Source organism: Chionomys nivalis, chromosome 11 (genome assembly GCF_950005125.1).
Source record: "Chionomys nivalis chromosome 11, mChiNiv1.1, whole genome shotgun sequence".
In the NCBI taxonomy this organism is placed as follows: domain Eukaryota; kingdom Metazoa; phylum Chordata; class Mammalia; order Rodentia; family Cricetidae; genus Chionomys; species Chionomys nivalis.
The window spans coordinates 37,833,521-37,851,802 of NC_080096.1; the positions used below are offsets into that span (position 1 = coordinate 37,833,521).

The 18,282-nt window shown below is 37.6% G+C and overlaps 1 protein-coding gene across 3 annotated transcripts in view; it reads right to left on the reverse strand.

Moving 5' to 3' along the window:
* Faf1 (Fas associated factor 1) overlaps positions 1 to 18,282 on the reverse strand; it is a 310,745-nt gene that overhangs the window by 53,213 nt on the left and 239,250 nt on the right. For all 3 annotated transcript variants that reach the window (XM_057784436.1, XM_057784435.1, XM_057784434.1), the window contains 2 exons: positions 17,413 to 17,549; positions 8,730 to 8,818 (listed from right to left, as the gene is read on the reverse strand). In XM_057784436.1, coding sequence (XP_057640419.1) covers positions 8,730 to 8,818; positions 17,413 to 17,549 — 226 coding nt within the window. The remainder of the gene's footprint in view (positions 1 to 8,729; positions 8,819 to 17,412; positions 17,550 to 18,282) is intronic.

Consider the following 18,282-nt stretch of genomic DNA (forward strand, 5'->3'; position numbering starts at 1 on the left):
ATCACAGGCCTAAGCACACACACTTCTCTTAGATTAGTGAGCCAGCAAAACTGTAAGTGGCATCAGAACCACATGAAAAGCTTGTTTAAATAAGAGATTGCTGGGTTCTACACTCAGACTATAGGGGAGTATCAAGTGACCCTTTAAGACCGTGCCTTTGGTAATTAGCACACTTAGCTGAGAAGGGATGCTTACCGACTCTGCCTACTTTTGTAAATGGTCTGCTAGAAAGATAAATGCTCCAAGTTGTCCAAGAGTTTTTCATTATTTTATTCAATAGTATGTTCCAACTCAAGGAGAATATTATTAATTGCTAGCTATTAATTTAAGTAGAGAAAGGATTCATATTCAGGTACAATATTTTTCATTTGAATAGTTACAAACTTTCCTCAGAAATCTTCCTAAACGTACTATTTGAAAATAGTTTTTATTAATATGTAATTCACATACTATACAACCCATCCACTTAGAATGTACACTTCTATGTTTTTTGATATATTCACAGATATTTCCTATCACTATCACACTCATTTCTATCACCTGAAAAAGAACTCACATGTCTTTCAGCGAGCACCCTCTCATCTGCCCAATTCACACCTAACTTCCTCCACAGTCCTGAGTTCTGGCTAACCCACTGTACTGGTCTCTAGAAAGGTCATCCACTGTCCTGAGCTCTGGCTAACCCACTGCACTGGTCTCCAGAAAGGTCCTCCACAGGCTTGTACATCTCAACACTTGACCCACAGCTGGTGGTGCTGTTTAGGGTGGCTTAGGGGGAAAGTCTCACTTGAGGGAGTTGGTCACTGGGAGTAGGTTTTAAGATTTCATAAGCTCAGCCTTTTTCTAGTTTGCTCTCTTTACTTCTTGATTGTGGCCGAAGATGTGATCTTTCAGTTTCTGGCTCCTTCTGCCTTTTCTTGGGACTGCTGTACCTTCCTGCCATGATGGACTCTTACACCTCTGGAAGGGTAAGCCAAAATAAACTCTTCCTTCTACATGTTGCCTGGCTCACGGTGTTTCACCATTGCAACAGCAAAGTAACTAATACACTTACTTTCTATGTCTATAGACTTCCTTACTGTAGACTTTCACATGAATGGAATCACTCAAATCTAAGCAGTGCTCAAGTTCAAAGCTAAAGTTTCTTCTGAGACTCAAGGTGAACTCAATTGTATCTGGCTTATTTTACTTAGCATATTTTAATATTTATCCATCACATATTTTGAGAATAGTGACTTTTTAATGGCCAATTGATATTGATATTTATTGGATATGTATATCACATTTTGTCTACTCATTTACAGTGATGGACACCTGAATTGTTTCCATTTTGAGGGCTATTGTGAATAATGTTAGAATAATCAATATTCTTTCCATTGTTCTTTTAGAAAATTGGAGCTTAGTTGAAAAGAGGGAGGAGGGAATCATATGAACAAGGTGGGGGGCAAGATCATGAGCGAAAAACCACAGAGACAATTGACCCAAGCTAGTGGGAGCTCAAGGACTCTGAACTGACAGCTGGGGATTCTGCATAAGACTGAACTAAGCCCTCTGAATGTGGGTGACAGTTATATGGATTGATCTGTTGGAGAAGGCTGGCAGTGAAATCAGGACTTCGGTGCATAAACTGGTTTTATGGAGCCCATTCCCTATGGTGGGATACCTGGCTCAGCCTTGATACAGGGGAGAGGGGCTTGATCCTGCCTTTACTTGGTAAAACAGCCTTTATTGACTCCCCAAGGGAGCCTTACTTCCTCTGAGGAGTGGATGGAAGGGGATTAGATAGGGGGCAGGAGAAGGGGAGGGAGGCGGAACTGGGGCTAGTATGTAAAATTAAAACATTTTTAAATAAAACGAAAAAAATTAAGTTTGTTGCTGGATTTTTTTATTGCTAACTTGGTATTTTTGTTTTAGTTTTGTTGCTGTTAACAAAACACCCAAGGAAACAACTTGTCTTAGTCTCTTTTATTGCTGTGATAAGATGCCATAATCAAGGAAACTTACAGAAAAGTTTGTTGTGGGTTTACAGTGTCAAGGGATTAGAGTTCATCATGTCTGTGAGCATGGAGGCAGGTAGGGAGGCACAGTGCTGCGGTGGTACTGGGAGCTTACATCTTGCCCACAAGCACGAGGCAGTGAGCGCTACTGGGAATGGTGTGTGAGTCTTTTGAAAGCTCAATCCAGCACCCAGTGACACAACTCTTACAATAAGTCCACACTCCCTCACCCTTCCCTAACAGTTCCATCAGCTGCAATTCAAACATGAGCCTATGAAGGCCATTCCCATTTAGGCATGCTTCCAAAGTCTTCCTTCCTTCAGTAAAACTTCACTTCCTAATAGCTCATTCAGTTATGAACTTATTAATGGAATACTCATTGATTGGAGAAGTTAGAGAATTTATGATCTAATCATTTCCCAACAGCCATACATTCTGTGGACTAAGCCTCCAACAACAGTAAATCTTTTGGGGGAGACATTTCATATCCAAACAATGAGATTTAATTCATGACCTACAAAGGTGCATATCCACTTCATATTGCAAAATACAATTAGTCTATCTCCAAGAAGAACCCCCAGTTCTTAATAGTTTACACTCTGTTCAAAAGTCCAAGTCCAGAATTACTTCTGAGACTCATGACATAGATAAAACCAAGCACAAGTTATATATTTCCAAATAAAATAGCCCAGCATAAGCATTCCAATTATGTACGAATGTAGGCATGTTAAGGAAGGACCAGACCCATCACAAACAAACAACAACAACAACAAAAAGCCCTCGGACCCAGCAAGGAAAACATTCAATCCTGCATCTCCCTGTCCAGTCAGTGCTACAAGGGTCTGAGCAGCTCCGCCTTTGGTGTGGCTGGCTACAGTCCACATGGGCTCTTCCCTGAGCTCGCTCTTTACTGCTCCTAGCAGTCCTCCGCAAACAGTCCACACTCAACATTTCTCATTTCCCGAGGTTTCCCCTGAAACGTTTCCTCTCTCCCAGCTTTACACATCACCCTTTCAGGAAGTACCTGCAGAGATTCCAACTCTGTCCCACAGTACCCTACAACCCTTGCATTCTCTGGTCTGAAAGACCACCACCAGCAAAGTGAAATTAGGTCTGCTGTCAGCTTGAGCAGTAACTGGGCACTGTGGTTCTGGGAGTATCACTCTCTGAGTACCTGGACGGCTTAATACTGGGAAACATCTTGAAGATTCCAGGAAACTCTGGAGTTTTCTCTAAAGCAAAGTTTTTCAAGTAAGTTTGCACCCTTACATTCTTGAGTTGCTGTGGGTGGATTATGGCCAATGCCTGAGATGCCTTCAAGGCATCTTTGCTATTGTCAGATGCAACATCCTTGGCATCTTCTCAGAGACACTAATCTTTTTAAGCAACCACACCTTCTTTGGCACCAACTTCAAACATGTTCCTTTTCTAGCCAAAATGGAAGTTTTTCAAATCCTTCTGCTCTGCTTTCCCTCATGGTTTTTAATATAGATTTGTCTAAAGAAGCCAGCAATACCCATGCCCGTGGTTGGGATGGTGGGGTGCCCTGAGGTTTCCTACACCAGGTTAATTAGTTTGGCACCCAAGTCAACCTAGCACAGTCTTAGGCATGGGCAACATGCGTACAAGTTCTTTGTCAGAATGTAAATACAAGCTGCCTTCAGTCTAATTTCCAATAAACTCCTCATTTGTATTGGTAATCTCATTAGTACAGCCTCTACTAACTGAATTTCTATCAGTATTCTGGTGTTCTGAGCTCTTATGATAATCATCCATTAAGCTTTACTTACAATGTTCTGGCTTTTCTAGCCTGTTTCTCCCAACTTCTCCAAATTCCTCCCATAACTAGTTCCAAAGACTTTTGAACCACAGTCATACATAGTCATTCATGATCTAATTTCTCAGTACTATTTTTTTTGTGGTAGTTTTACACTGGTGTCACAAAACACCTGAGAAACAACATAATGGAGGAAGAAATCTTTTAGGCTCATGGGTTCAGTCTGCAGCTACTTGGTCTTAATTGTCTTTGGGCTGTTGTACAATAAGGCAGAACATCATGGCAGGGGCATGCATAGGATAGTGGCTCTTCTCATTGCAAGTCAGAGGCAGAGAGAAACAGAGACCAGAGTCAGGGACCAGATAAATTCTTTAAAGGTATGCACATGACAATCGATGTTCTCTTACTCCCAAGAGTCCATTCAATGATGAATTAATCAATGAATTAACTGAATGGTTAAGTTAATGAACTACTGAGCTAATCTCTTTAGGGAACTAGGCTTGCAAACTGTGTATTCAAAAACAATGTTTCACTGGCAATACAAAGACTTACATGTATTTTTATCTCAAGGAATTATTGTAGACAATTTCCCTCTTGGTGCTTGCTATTTTCCCTGCTTTTAGCAGTAATTTTTTAAAAAAGATATGATTTTCTCTTTTGCTGTAAAAAATACATCTAACAAAGAGGTAAATAACTAAACTTTCCTAAATATAAAAATAATTTTTTAATAATTTGTCCTTTAATAAGAAAATACATTGTTACTTTTACATAATACATTGTTAAATACATTGGTACTTTTATATAATCAATTTTCATAATTCACTTATTAATCAACCTTTTATAGAAACTAGTATGAAGTTAGCTGCACTAGCATCTTTTATACTAGCAAAATTGTTCTTATATAATGTTTATATTAATGGTGAACTAGTTTTGTAGTATTTATACTTTTGTGTTTCAATAAGCCACATTTGGGTCATAATCAATTTTAGGTAACTAGGAATCCAACTAATTCAAGTAAGAAAAAAATGTGTTTTAACAATAATGTGAAAATAAGAAAGTTAAGATGTCAAAATCAATTGTTTCTATGAAATGTGAAATAAGTATGAATAAAACTAAGTCATGATCGGCTAGCCATGCCAGCATGGGAGTCAGGCAGGCAAACTTCCATTCTCCCTTCCTGTCCTCCACTGCAAATCCTCCTGTCCTCCTCTAACTCCACTGCTTGAAGAATCTGCAGATACTTACAGGAAGACCCAGCTTTCCTCCTTCCTAGAAACTCTCTCATTTAGCTCCCTCCCTTCTAGCCCATCCCAATTCCTTCCTGTCAGCCCCTAATAACTAGAAACATGTGTTTCTCTGAACCCACAGTGCCACACCAGGCAGAGACTCAAAAGTACTCCCTACTGGGCAATCCACAGCCACCATGCTCCAAGATTTAGAGAACAAAAATCAAGGAAGGGAACTGTCATACAACAGAGGTAAGACCACATAACAACATCTTGAGTTACAATCAGCTCAAACCCAGATGCAGAGACACCAGTGTAAAACTACAAACAATAACAGCTGGGACAATACCATTCACAAGAACCCAGCAACGCTACTACAGTAGAAATGTAACACAGCTTAAGCAAGTACAAAACAAGGACTTCAATGAATGGATAAGGAAAATGTGGTATATTTACACAACGGAGTACTACACAGAAGCAAAAACAAATGACATCTTGAAATTTGGAGGCAAATGGATGGATCTAGAAAACATCATATTGAGTGAGGTAACCCAGACCCAGAAAGACAAATATCATATGTACTTCTAAAACATATGTACTCTTAAAACATGTCTACAATACTCCAGTGGCCAATTTACCCAGGTTCCACGAAGGGATTTTTAAAATCCCCCCCCCCCCCCCCACACACACACGCAAAATGAATATACAGTGTAACTGCTCTTTTAGTCTTTGATCTTTATCTGGATTGTGTCCACCACTGATACAAGTTAATCAGAGGTTAAGTTGGAAGGGAGTAAGCCTTAAAAGGTTTCTAGTTCACCTATAGCTAAAAAACAGTGCTAATGAAAATTTAACATATTTACTGTTAGAACTCATTAGGCAAGATTTCGTTTGTAGGCAAGATTTTACCAAAATAAATTCTAAAGAAGGAAACAAATATCCAAAGATCCTAGAACATGACTGCTGTCAACAACATTCTCTGCAGAGGATCTCGCCTGTGATGTGCCCTTAGTGGAGGCACAATAAACATTCATTAGATCAAGCTTTTCCTGGACCATCAAGGAATGATTCAAGAATACAAATATGTTTCAGGTTTGAATATAGTGAAAGTTTTCTATTTGCATATTGGCTATCCATTGGTGTACCCATATAATAGAGGGAGTGAGATAATTCTCGGAGTGTAACCAAAGATGCAAGAAAGCAAGGTGAGTATTCTATCATGCAAGTACTTCTAAAGGTTTGGAAAAAAAAAAACCACAAAAACCAAAAAACCAGAAAGAAAGAACCAGAGACTACCTGGCTTTGAGCTCATAACTCATTAGTATTCCAAATTCTAGGGTTAAGGCATGAGCCATTATACTTATCCATAAATGCAGAGTTCAAGTAAATTCAGGCCAGTTAACCTATCCCTTCTATCACTGATTTAATTATATATTTAACACAATCTTACTCGAATCATTTTAAAAGCCAAGATTGTGCCAGGCAGCAGTGATGCACACCTTTAATTCCAGCACTACATGGGGCAGAGACAGGTGGATCTCTGTGAATTCAAGTTCAGCCTGTTCTACAAGAGCTAGTTCCAGGACAGCCAGGACTGTCACACAGAGAAACCCTGTCTCAAAAAAACAAATAAATAAATAAATAAATAAACAAAAATTCTTGGAAACTTTGTATATAGTCCATATCATAACAAATTCACAAAGACACTAAAAACATAAAAATATTTTCCTTTTATAGGAGACTTGTATTTTTCATGTTATCCTTAAGATAAATTTTGTGCTCAATATTAGATGAACTAATATCAATTTGTTTATCAATAAACTACAAGAAACACAAATTAAAATAGGAATGAAGTAAAAATATGCTTACAAACATTCACATTATGTTATTTATCATTCAGCATAATCTGTAAATCTGGTACTAATGAGACTCAAGATTTAAATGGCTGAGGAATGCGTTTAGTGAATTGCTGCCAATCAATGCCTCTGTTCCAGGAGAAATGTAATCCTGAATGGCAATATATTTATTATTACAAATTTCTAAGTACGGTACTTCATTATTTCAAAATGTCAATTTAGAGAGTAACATTACACATATCTTTCTACCATATACCTGGCTATCTTTCCTTCAAAGTACAGCACACTAATGATACAGAAAAATTACAACCTGAATATTTTTGTGGGAATAAAAGAAACCCAATGAGCATTAAAGAGCTGAACCAGTAGCTAAAGATGTGGCTCACTTGGTAAATCACAAGTGTAGCATACTTATAATGCAGTACTTAGGAGATGGAGGAGGAGTAATACAAGCTCTGGCTACATTTGCCAAAGACACATGGGGTCCTGTCTCAATGGAGGCCTGAGACACATGAGGGCTGGGGAGATCCTGTCTCAGAAAGCAGAACAGAAGAGAGCAAAACCAGTCAGAGCACTCTGTTAATCTATTACGGGGGGGGGGCGCATAATCAAACACTGCTTTTTCAAAATAACTGTTTCATGTAAATTCTTCCAAACATTCACTTACACAATCAATTAACAAACATCTATTGAGTACTGAATTTATCCTAGGTACAAAGAGATGACCCCTACTTATAAAACAAACAAACAAACAAACAAACATAACTGGGCCCGGTGTGGTGGCACACACCTTTAAGCCCAAACCTCGGAGGCAGAAGCAGGCAGATCTCTGTGAGTTCTAGGTCAGTCTGGTGTACAGAGTGAGTTAAAGATCAGCCTGGTCTACTTAGTGAGTTCCAATTCAGCCTGGTCTACATCGCGAGTTCCAGGAAACCAAGGCTATATAGGAAGATCCCATCTCAAATAAACACTCAAACAAAACAGAATAAATTGCTTCCCCACCCCAAACCAAAGCAAAATAAACAAAAACAATCCCAGTTAACTGAGTGGAAGACAGAAATAAATAAACAAAGCAAAATCCACTAGCACAGTGTACTAGTATAGGTTCACAGAAAACTAGATACAAAAACTAAAGCATAAGTTTACAAATACCCATAAGCATAGCACTTCAAATTAACAAATGTTAATATCTGATTCATTTTTAATGGATCTCTTTTCTAAATCCAGACATTTCTTGATTAACTAAGTGTTAATGATTAAGGAATTGCTAAAACATCTATTGGCTAGGTGACCTGGGTGAATTTGCTTAACTCTCCCCCTAAGTTTTCTCATTAAAAATAATCACCCTCACCTAGGCTGGACTGTCTTGTATTTGACCCTCAGTTTCCATGTTCTACAAAGCTTTTGACTGGACTGGATCAATGGTGCCAGCAGGAAACCATAGTAATGAGGGAAAATGAAACTATTTCTTTATATACTCCATATCAAATCCTAAAGTTGGTAATACGTCTATCAAAACCAGTCCTCAGCATAGTGCCTCCTACAAAGCCTATATAGAAAGGAATGATAAAATTCTATATAGTAAGCAGAATTTTCTGGACCAAGGTTTTCAAACAAAACACTGAATTATTTTCTGGCAAAGTGAAATGTCTATCACCCTAAATCTAGTAAAATGTAAATGATTCATAAATTTAAATAAATCTTTAGAACTTGAAGTCATGGTAAGAAAAGACCAAAGAGTCACACTGATGACACTGGCAAATCTAGAATGGCATATTTACATTCTTACCTATCAGTCATGATACAGTCACTTATCACCACTGACAAATCAGCACATCAAAACATGAAAACTCTACTTCACCTCTTATCTTACCTCATCCTTTATGTCTTCCTGTTGTTGAGCTGAGAAAATCTCCATTGCAGCCATGAGTCTCATCATTAACTCATCCACAGTTGTATTACCTAATGAGATGTAAGGGAGTCAAAGTTTTATGTAAAATGTATATAACTCCAAGTTACTAAAATTATTAGAAATGAAAAGTTATAACAATAACAATAAAGAAATTATCAGCATTAGAAATTACAGAATGGCTGGGCGGTGGTGGCACAAGCCTTTAATCCCAGCTCTCAGGAGGCAGAGGCAGGTGGATCTCTGTGAGTTCGAGGCCAACCTGGTCTACAAGAGCTAGTTCCAGGACAGGCTCCAAAAGCTACAGAGAAACCATGTCTTGAAAAACCAAAAATAAAATAAAATAAAATAAAATAAAATAAAATAAAATAAAATAAAAATACAGACTGGAGTCGGGCAGTGGTGGCGCACACCTTTAATCTCAGCACTTGGGAGGCGGAGGCAGGTGCATCTCTGTGATTTCGAGACCAGCCTGATCTACAGAGTGAGTTCCAGGACAGTCAGGGTTACACAGAGAAACCCTGCCTCGAAAAACCAAAACAGGAAGCAGAAAAAAACTGACAGACTAGAATGCTAGTATTGACAATACTTTACTTAATATGCTGAGCAGTGGTGGCACATATCATTAGTCCCAGCACTCAGGAAACAGATGCAGGTTTATTTCTGAGTTTGAGGCCAGCCTGACCTACATGAGTTCCAGGCCAGCCTGGTCTACATAACAAGTTCCAGGAAAGCCAGGATTACACAGAGAAACTGTGTCTGGAAAAACGAAAACCAACCAACCAACCAACCAAACCACCACCACCACAACCACCACAAAAACCTTTCATATGTTCAATAAGTAACAGTAAAGTAACACTGTGGCAGTTGCAATGTTAGAAAAACCATATTTAATTAGCAATTTTTAGCACCAGAAAGAATGTCCAAAGCTGTGAAGCTCAAAGGCCCTTTCAATTTATAAACTCAATGGCAGTCATAACACTAGTCACAGCCACCAATTGCTCACTTGTCTATGACTAGGCTAAATTGTTTTGTTTTCACCTCAATTAATCTGCACAGCAATGCTATGAAGTAGACAGTATAATTCAGATTTTCAAGAGAAGGAAACCAGGTTTAAAGTGCTCAAGAAATCCACCCAAACACAATCAAGGCAACAATAACAGGGTCAGGACTTGAACCAGGTTAGTCTAATTCAGGAGCCAGTGCTTATTCCCATGCCCTGCATTTCTTCCTGTCCTGGGTACATTCCCTTCGCTTGGTAATATGGAACTGGAGATTGACATTCTATACAACCACTAAGCTATGTTCTCAATCCTCAAAGTCTGCCTCACCCCAGTCATTGTCTATACTTGGAATCACTGTTAAAAATTTCTCTGGCAAAACAAACAGGAATTTAATGTTTGAAAAAATATTTTCCTCAATTAATATTTTCCCTTTGTATGTTTTCAAAAGAAAGATTAGATTATGATCTTTATAAGGAGGGGTTTAAAAGATGCTTGATTTTTCCTTAATGTTATTTTACTCCTTAAATCTAAAAGAAACATAACATGTTTAAATAACACCTCCTAAATACCTAAAATTTTGCTTTGGGCGACCTACAATAGAGAAATTTATGAGAATCCAAGAGTGAGATTTCTCTCCTCTCAAACCTTTAGGAAGAAAGACAGTTGGCACCCAATGTGGTGCAACTACATCCACATAAAACCTGAGAGAGTTTCGAAAGGAATTCTAGACACAAAAGAACAGAGTTCAGTGCAGCTTCTTGGTAGCTGCATTTTTTTCTCAAATGGGCTCTGTTTGCTGGCGGTGAGCAGGGGCACCATGGCTCCATTAAGATAGGTCTTCCTGACCCAGCACTGAGAGTGAAGGCTACATGGCTTCTATAGGAGGAGGGTTTCCTGGTTTGCACAAGTTACACAAACAGCTCTAGCTCTTTCAGGATGCTGAGAACATAAATGGGATCTGTGAGAAGCATATTATACAGACCCACTGTGACCCTGGAGCTGGGTCAGCACGCATAGCTGAACATGCCTCTGCCAAACTGGACTGGGCAGAATCAACAGGCAGGGCTGCAGAGTTTGTCCTAGCCACGCCCGCTTAGCATTAAAAAAAAAAAAAAGCACTCCTGGTTAAAAAAAAATTACAGATACTCATGCAATAAAGACAAATTCAGATGGAAAAGACCTCTAAGTGGGTCACAGTGTTAGATAAATGTACATAGCCTTGGGACAGAGAAGGAAAAGAGTATAGGGAGTTATAGAAAGAAGTAAATCATTAGAAAAAAATAAAAGTCTTTAAAGAGACAGAGTAAAGACAGTCATAGGTTAAAGGAGTAAAGAAAAATAAGCCAGTAAAGATGAAAAATACACAGAGGGTCTGGATTACGTATATTATTATGTTTTCTTTGAATTTTTTGATTGTGAATGAACTAAGTACAGAGAGACATTTCATTGTACAGACTGCTAAGCTAAATCAACATATATACTTTAAAGGTATCTGGACTTAAGAATTTGGGTATAAAGATATGTCGCTTTGGTAAAGAAGTTCTGCTTTTATTTCCACAGAGGATGAGAACCTGTGGATTCATTCTAGACTAATGTGGTTTGATGGACCAACACCCCTCAAAAGGTCTCCATGAACTCCTAAAAATACTTTACCCAACAAAAGGAAGGAAGCAGTTTGGAGAGAACTACACCCAAATTTCCAAATATTGTTTATAAATGTTTGTTTTCATTTAAAGGGGGATATGATATAGAGATGAATACTGAATACTTTTCATTGGTATGGATCTTGGTCTATTGATACAAATTTAAGGTAAATTTCGTTATAGTTTTATATATATATATATTTGCTCTTGATTAATATATTGTCTTTGTGCGGCTCATTTAAAAATGTAATGTATAATTAAGAAATACAGGTTAATAGATAGTCATCTATAATAGTCAAGCTTATAGTCATGTTAGTTAGCTTTTCAAGATGTACAAAGATATATTTCAGATAGATAGGTATTCTTCAAACCTTTCAAAGACTAGCAGATATGGTATTTAAAATGTTTTAAGAACTTAGGACTTTTCATGACAATGAGACTCATCTGCTCCTGGCAGCACCAATCTACTATATGAGGATGATGGGCATCAAAGAGGCTCATCATAAAGTTTGTTAGTCACTAGGCAAAACTGCTCTTGGCTGAACTGATTGACGGTATGCTATATGAACTGGACATGCAGGGCCCACAGAAAAATGACTGCTGAACTTGCCTAAAGGTGAGACAGTCCTTCAGGATACCTGTTTCATAAAAGAGTCTGCCAGACATTCTGCAGGATACAGAAGAAAGTGACTGACAAACTGTCAATAGAGGCAAAACAGTCTTTCAAATTTGAAAAAGTCTGTTAGATATTATGGGCCTGAAGGTTGAAGATGGATGCCCCAACTTTACAGAATTTTGGGTGACTCTTTAGGCAAAGAGATGTCTCTGTCAATTTCTAGGCATTTGGAAGTTGCTTACAAAGCACTTCCTGCTAACTTAGGGAATATTATATCCTTCTGGGGTCTTTAATAGAGTTGAAGAATAGACAGCTATAATTAGTTTTCCTTAGTTATGATAAAAGATAAAAAGATATAAATTTGATAACTGTAATTCTTGCTTGATACCTGTTTTGTTATATGTAATTTTACTATGTTAGAGTTATAGCCTTCTTTTTTTTAAAGACAGAAAAGGGAGGTGATATGGAATTCCCCTCTGTATGCTGTGAATGTGTTTTGCTATCATTGGTTAATAAAGAAACTGCTTTGGTCTATGGCAAGGCAGAATAGAACTAGGCAGGAAAACTTAACTGAATGTTGGGAGAAAGAAGGCAGAGTCAGAGAGAAGCCATGTATGTACCTGTCGAAGGAGAAAGATGCTTGCAGGTACCTTGCTGGTAGGCCATGCATAGATTAATAGAGATGGGTTAATTTAAGATAAAAAAGCTAGCTAGAAGTATGCATAAACTTATAGGTCAAAGAGTATTGTATCCAGTACAGTTTTTGTGTGATTATTTCGGGTCTGAGTTGCAGGGAAATGAATGAGCATCCTCCATCAACAAACAGTTTCTCCAGGGCCTATGATGTCTTCTCACATTAATAAAATGACATCAGGATGACAGAGAACAAGCACCCTTGATGGTGTTTTTTAGCATATAAAAGACATGGCTAATAAAATTTTTCAACGGCCTTTATCCCAATTTCTATGAATTAGGGAGTTTCTGTGGTACTCAGTGAAAAGAATGACCCAGTTCATAGTTTGTTCTCTCAAATAAGTTACAGGACACAGGCTATCTGGGTACTCAGAAAACAGAATTGGCCTTGTACTACAAGCTACACTAAAATTTTGCTAGTCACAACCTATTTGATCTAGTTCGTAAAAACTGACTAGCTTATAAGTATCTGCTTGGGCTTCATAAGTATCTGCTTGATAAGGAAATGGAGGGGCCAGAAGGATGGCTCAGTCAGTGGTTAAGAGAACTTGCTGTTTTTCCAGATGACCTAGGCTTAACTCCCAGAACCCACATGGCAGTTCCCAACAGTCTGTAACTCCAGTTTCAGGAGACTCTGCCACACACTTCCAGTCTTTAGGAAAGGAGGGACACATGTGACGCACAGACATACATGTGCTCATACACATAAAATAAAAACTAAATCTTTAAAAAAAGAATGAATTAAAAAATGAGTAGGTTATAGCTAAGGACCAATTTTCTTACTCTCAAAAGGAAGGCAATACTCCCCTGTAAGGGTTTTTGGAGTAGTAGAGATAATGTATCGCCTGCCTGGTACACAATATACAGTCATTGGCAGTTATTACTAATAGATATGACAAAGAGCAAAAAAGAAAGCTCTAAACACTCGGTAGATATTGTTATTGGACAAGACTGAGTTTCCGTATCTCCTTTGAAGTAACAGTGACTAGGAGTCTAAGGAAGAGAAGAGTACTTTCTGGCATGCACTGGTAGTGGTCTGAATGAGAACTATCTCCATAGGCCCACGTGTTTGAAAGCTCGGTCCCCAGCTGGTGGTGCTGTAAACAGGGGTTATGGAACTTTTAGGATGTGGAGCCTTGATGAAGCAAATATGTCCAAGGGGCATGCTTTGGGAGTTTATAACTTTGACCCTCTCCCAGTCTGCTCTGTTTCATGTGTGATCATATTTTATCAGCTAGTTTGCTATGGTGAATGCCTGCTGCCATGTCTTCTTCATTGTTATGGACTTCCCTCTGGAACCATAGGCCGAAATATTCAAATTATAAGTGAGAAAATACTATAGTTTTATGAGTGCTAACATATATCAATGTTCAGGCTTAAGCTACTGCTCACTCGTCATGTTCAGTCCTAACAGAGACCCACTGATAAACTGAGCTTATATTATAGGTATTTCATACCTGAGTCCTTAATGGTCAGAGATTGAAAAGGGCACCAGTAATTGCAGTTTAGGGAAAATTTATACCCTATAGTATCAGTTTCCAAACTTGGACTCAGGAGCCTTTGTACTCTTATTCAAATTCTCAAAATAATGTTAGTTTATGTGTGTTATAGCTCTTCTGTTGCTGTAATAAAATACCATAACCAAAAGTAACCTTGAGTTTAATTTTGACTTATAGTTTCAGAGGCATGGAGTCCATTATGCCAAGAAAGCATGGCATAGCAGCAGAGGTGGGAAGGCGTGGCCCAGAGGCAGAGCAGGCTGATAACATCACACAAGATATTAAAAGCAAATGAGAGTGTAGAAAGGCTTTATATTCTCAAAGTCTGCCTCCAATGACACACTTAATTCCATCAAGGCCATGCCCCTTTAGGGCTCTACAGCCTCCTGAAATAGTACCAACTGGACACCATCTTCCAATACCTGAACCTGTGAGAGGCAGTTTTCACTCAAACTTTCTTAGAAACTTTAAAAAAGGGGACAAGCAAAATGGTCCAGTTGGTAAGGTGCTAGTGCCATGCCAGATAACTTGAGTTCAGCCCATAAAACCTATATAGTGAAGAACAACAAATAAATGTAATACAAAACTTAAGAAAGAAATTAAAAGAAAAATATTTAAAACAAAGTAACAGTGCCCATTATAAACTAAAATAAATGTTATATATGTATTTTTAAAAAAAAACATTCTATAAGACAAGGCTAGTGAGAAGAGTGGCATGCTTGTAACATGTTCTGTACTATCGGGCTCAACAGAAAATAAGTACAGCTTTATATCTATTTCTATATTAAACTAGTGAGAATGTGCTCTATTGGTTGAAATTTATGAAGACTATGTGACTTTCTGCAGATATGTAGTCAGAAAATGAAGAAACCCTTTAACAGGCATCTGCAGTTACAATTCTTTGCTACTATACTCAATTGACAAGAGAAGTTTCTTCAAATTAGAGGCATATAGAACGTCAAAGTATCAAAAGTGGGAGCCTAGACAGTTTGGATGCTCACCTTCCTAGACCTGGATGGAGGGGTGAGGACCTTGGACTTCCCACAGGGCAGGGAACCCTGACTGTTCTTTGGACTGGAGAGGAAGGAGGAGGGGAGTAGGGTGTGGGGAGTGGGGGGAGGGGAACGGAAAAGGGAGAAGGGGAGGAGGCGGAAATTTTTAATAAAAAATAAATAAATTAAAAAAATAGACTTTTTCCTCACATAATACAGCAAAAAAAACAAAAGATACACTTTTGTACTTTGTTACACTACAATCCGTTTCAGTTTTCCCCTCAGAACTCCACTGCTTTCCTATATTATTCGTGCTGACCTCAAACTCTTGATCTGCCAGCCTCTGCCACTACAACAGCTGAGATTCTAGGTGTACCCTACAGTACCCAGCTCCATCATCTCTGAAATGATCTTTGTTTTCCATGTATAATTTTATTCCATTATGAATCCATGCCTTTGGAACACATTACTTCATTAATTTATGCATTTCTTCTGAATGTTGATACATTATGTTATATATATTATAATTCATATATATTATATGAATGTTGATGTATTATATAATATAAAAAGTCACATTTGTTAACATCACTACTAATGTTACCAGAAAGTATTTATGCTGTCAGTCTTCTAGTAGATATAATTTTTTTTTTTTTGAAAACTCAAATTTTCCCACTGGCAACAAATATATCCAGTTCTTTTACTTGAAAGTGACAGACTCACTTTGTTTATTTAATAGAAAATGTTTAACAAATGCCCAATCTACATAAGCATTTGTCTGTCAGGCAGTAAAAATGATTTCAGGGAAAGTGGAGAGAAGCAACTAGTTTAGCTCAATAATCCACACAAATGCTTCTCTTTGAGGCAACTAGAGTATATTGGTTCATATCACCTAACAAAAGGGCTAAAATTCTAAAAAAGAAATGTTTTCTTCTTCAAGGATATTGCTAAGGAGTCTTTCCTTTTCTACTTATAAGAAGGCCGTGACTAACATACGATGATGATTCATGTCAGACCTGATTCACGCTGAGACGTTAACAGCTTAGAAATCTTTGCTTTTGAGTCACCTTTTTGCTAAGTGTTAACTTAGCAAAAAGGGCAAAACACAACTAATCTACAAAAAAAACACAAAGTAAAACAAAATCCCCATCCATTATAATAATGACAGCAATTGTGACCTTGCGGATTTCCTGAAACCTGGGCTTCTGGAGCCCATGGCCCACAGCTTGCAAAATACAAGCAATCACAATTTCTTTCCTCTGATGAAGAAAGCTGGAAAGAAATGTCTTCACTTTCTACCTACCCCATGGGAATCAGCTCCCTCAGCAGGCCTTTTCAAAAGACTGCCCAGAAAATGCTCCGTTAAAGAGAAAACAAAATACCTGAGCTTTTGTTTTGTTTAGGCTTTGAAGGCGCTGGAATGCACAAATCCCCCTCCCCTATCAGACTTAAATGGGGCAGAAATGAAGTACCCCAGACTCAAGCTTTAGCTTGGAGCACTTGAACAATCTTTTTCCTGGCAGCACCAGGAAAAAAAAAAAAAAAAAAAACCAGCAGAGAGGATGGACTGTTTTTATTTAAGATTCCCCATGAACACAATAGTTTTTTTTACTTTAGCTTTTGTATTAGCAGGACCAACAAAACCATTCTTTCACCTTTGTTTTTTTTTTAGAAACAATGTAAAGTATGGTTCCATTTACAGTAAAATGTAAACTATGGTTGAATTTATAGGAACTCCACAGCTGTTTGCCTCAGGGTTGCATCTTAGGATGAAGTCACACAAATAAGGAGGGACAACTGACACGTGAAAAATTCAATTTGCAATGTATAGTCACTGGATTTTCTAGATAATTAAAGATAAGCAATTCTTTCAACATTGCAGCTATAAATCAACAGAAATAAATGTCACACTTGACAAATGATTATACCCTAATTGCTAGTTTTAGAGAATTAAGCATTTCTGAACATTAACTTGACTATTCTATGTCCAAAGGGCTATGCAATTTTATTGATGTATTTCTGATAGATTTTTAAACACAGCATATTTGATTTTTTTCATAGTACCTGAAGATACTCTTCAGGATGTTTTATATTTTAAAATGCAAGACATTTCTCAACAGTAAGAAATATAGTCAGCTCTGATGGGAAAAATGATAAGGTTATCACATAGATAAAACTCCCACCGTGACATGTACTTTACCTTGTATCACATTTAACACTTCATTAGATGACCGCTTTCCCATGATAATCAGGAAAAGTGGAAACTGATCTGTTTTTTGAGTCCGAATGGTCTGTGCAATAACACTGCCAAAGTGTCTGTTGCACATTGTCAGAAATCTGAAACAAAACAAAACCAAATAAGTTTCAAACAAACCAGTACATCTGAGATGCCATTAATAATCATGTAAAGATTAGGTAGCTTGACTTACATCAGGATGGCAAATTTTACTATGTTGAGTTTTGACTAAATCTTTAATGGTATAGAAAAGAAGGAAGCACACGCTAATTGCTGTCAGGGATGACAGCATGGGGTTCTTAAGTTTCAAATATTTTAAGATATACTACCTAAATCCTGAGAAAACAAAAAAATTTTCAGGAAAGAATTTCTTAACTAGAATAAATAATAAAGTGTGGTAAACAGGTAAACCAACTAGCATCATTTAAAACTAAAGTTAGCAACATTTTCCTAAGTCCTTAGGATCAAGTGCTAGGTGGGAGCATGTCTCCTCTAGAAGTAGTAGGTCTTCTAGTTTGTACTTAATGGGGAACAAAAACAACAATTCTAAGCTTTTGGCCAAAAAAGCTCAGAGATATTAGCATACCGAAGTCTAGCATTAGTATTCTTAACACGATCTGGAATAAATGAAAAAACTGATAAAGCTTTTCTCTTCTATTAGAGGACTGTTTGAAATTAGCATTTCTTTCAAGAGAAAAGGGTAGCTTATGATATGTTTTCAGATCTGATGGTAAAAAGTAAATGTCATAATAATAATGAATTATGAAAGACCAAATGCAAATATAGAATGCTTTAATAAGATCCAATTTAATAAAGTCTGTAAAAATAATGGAC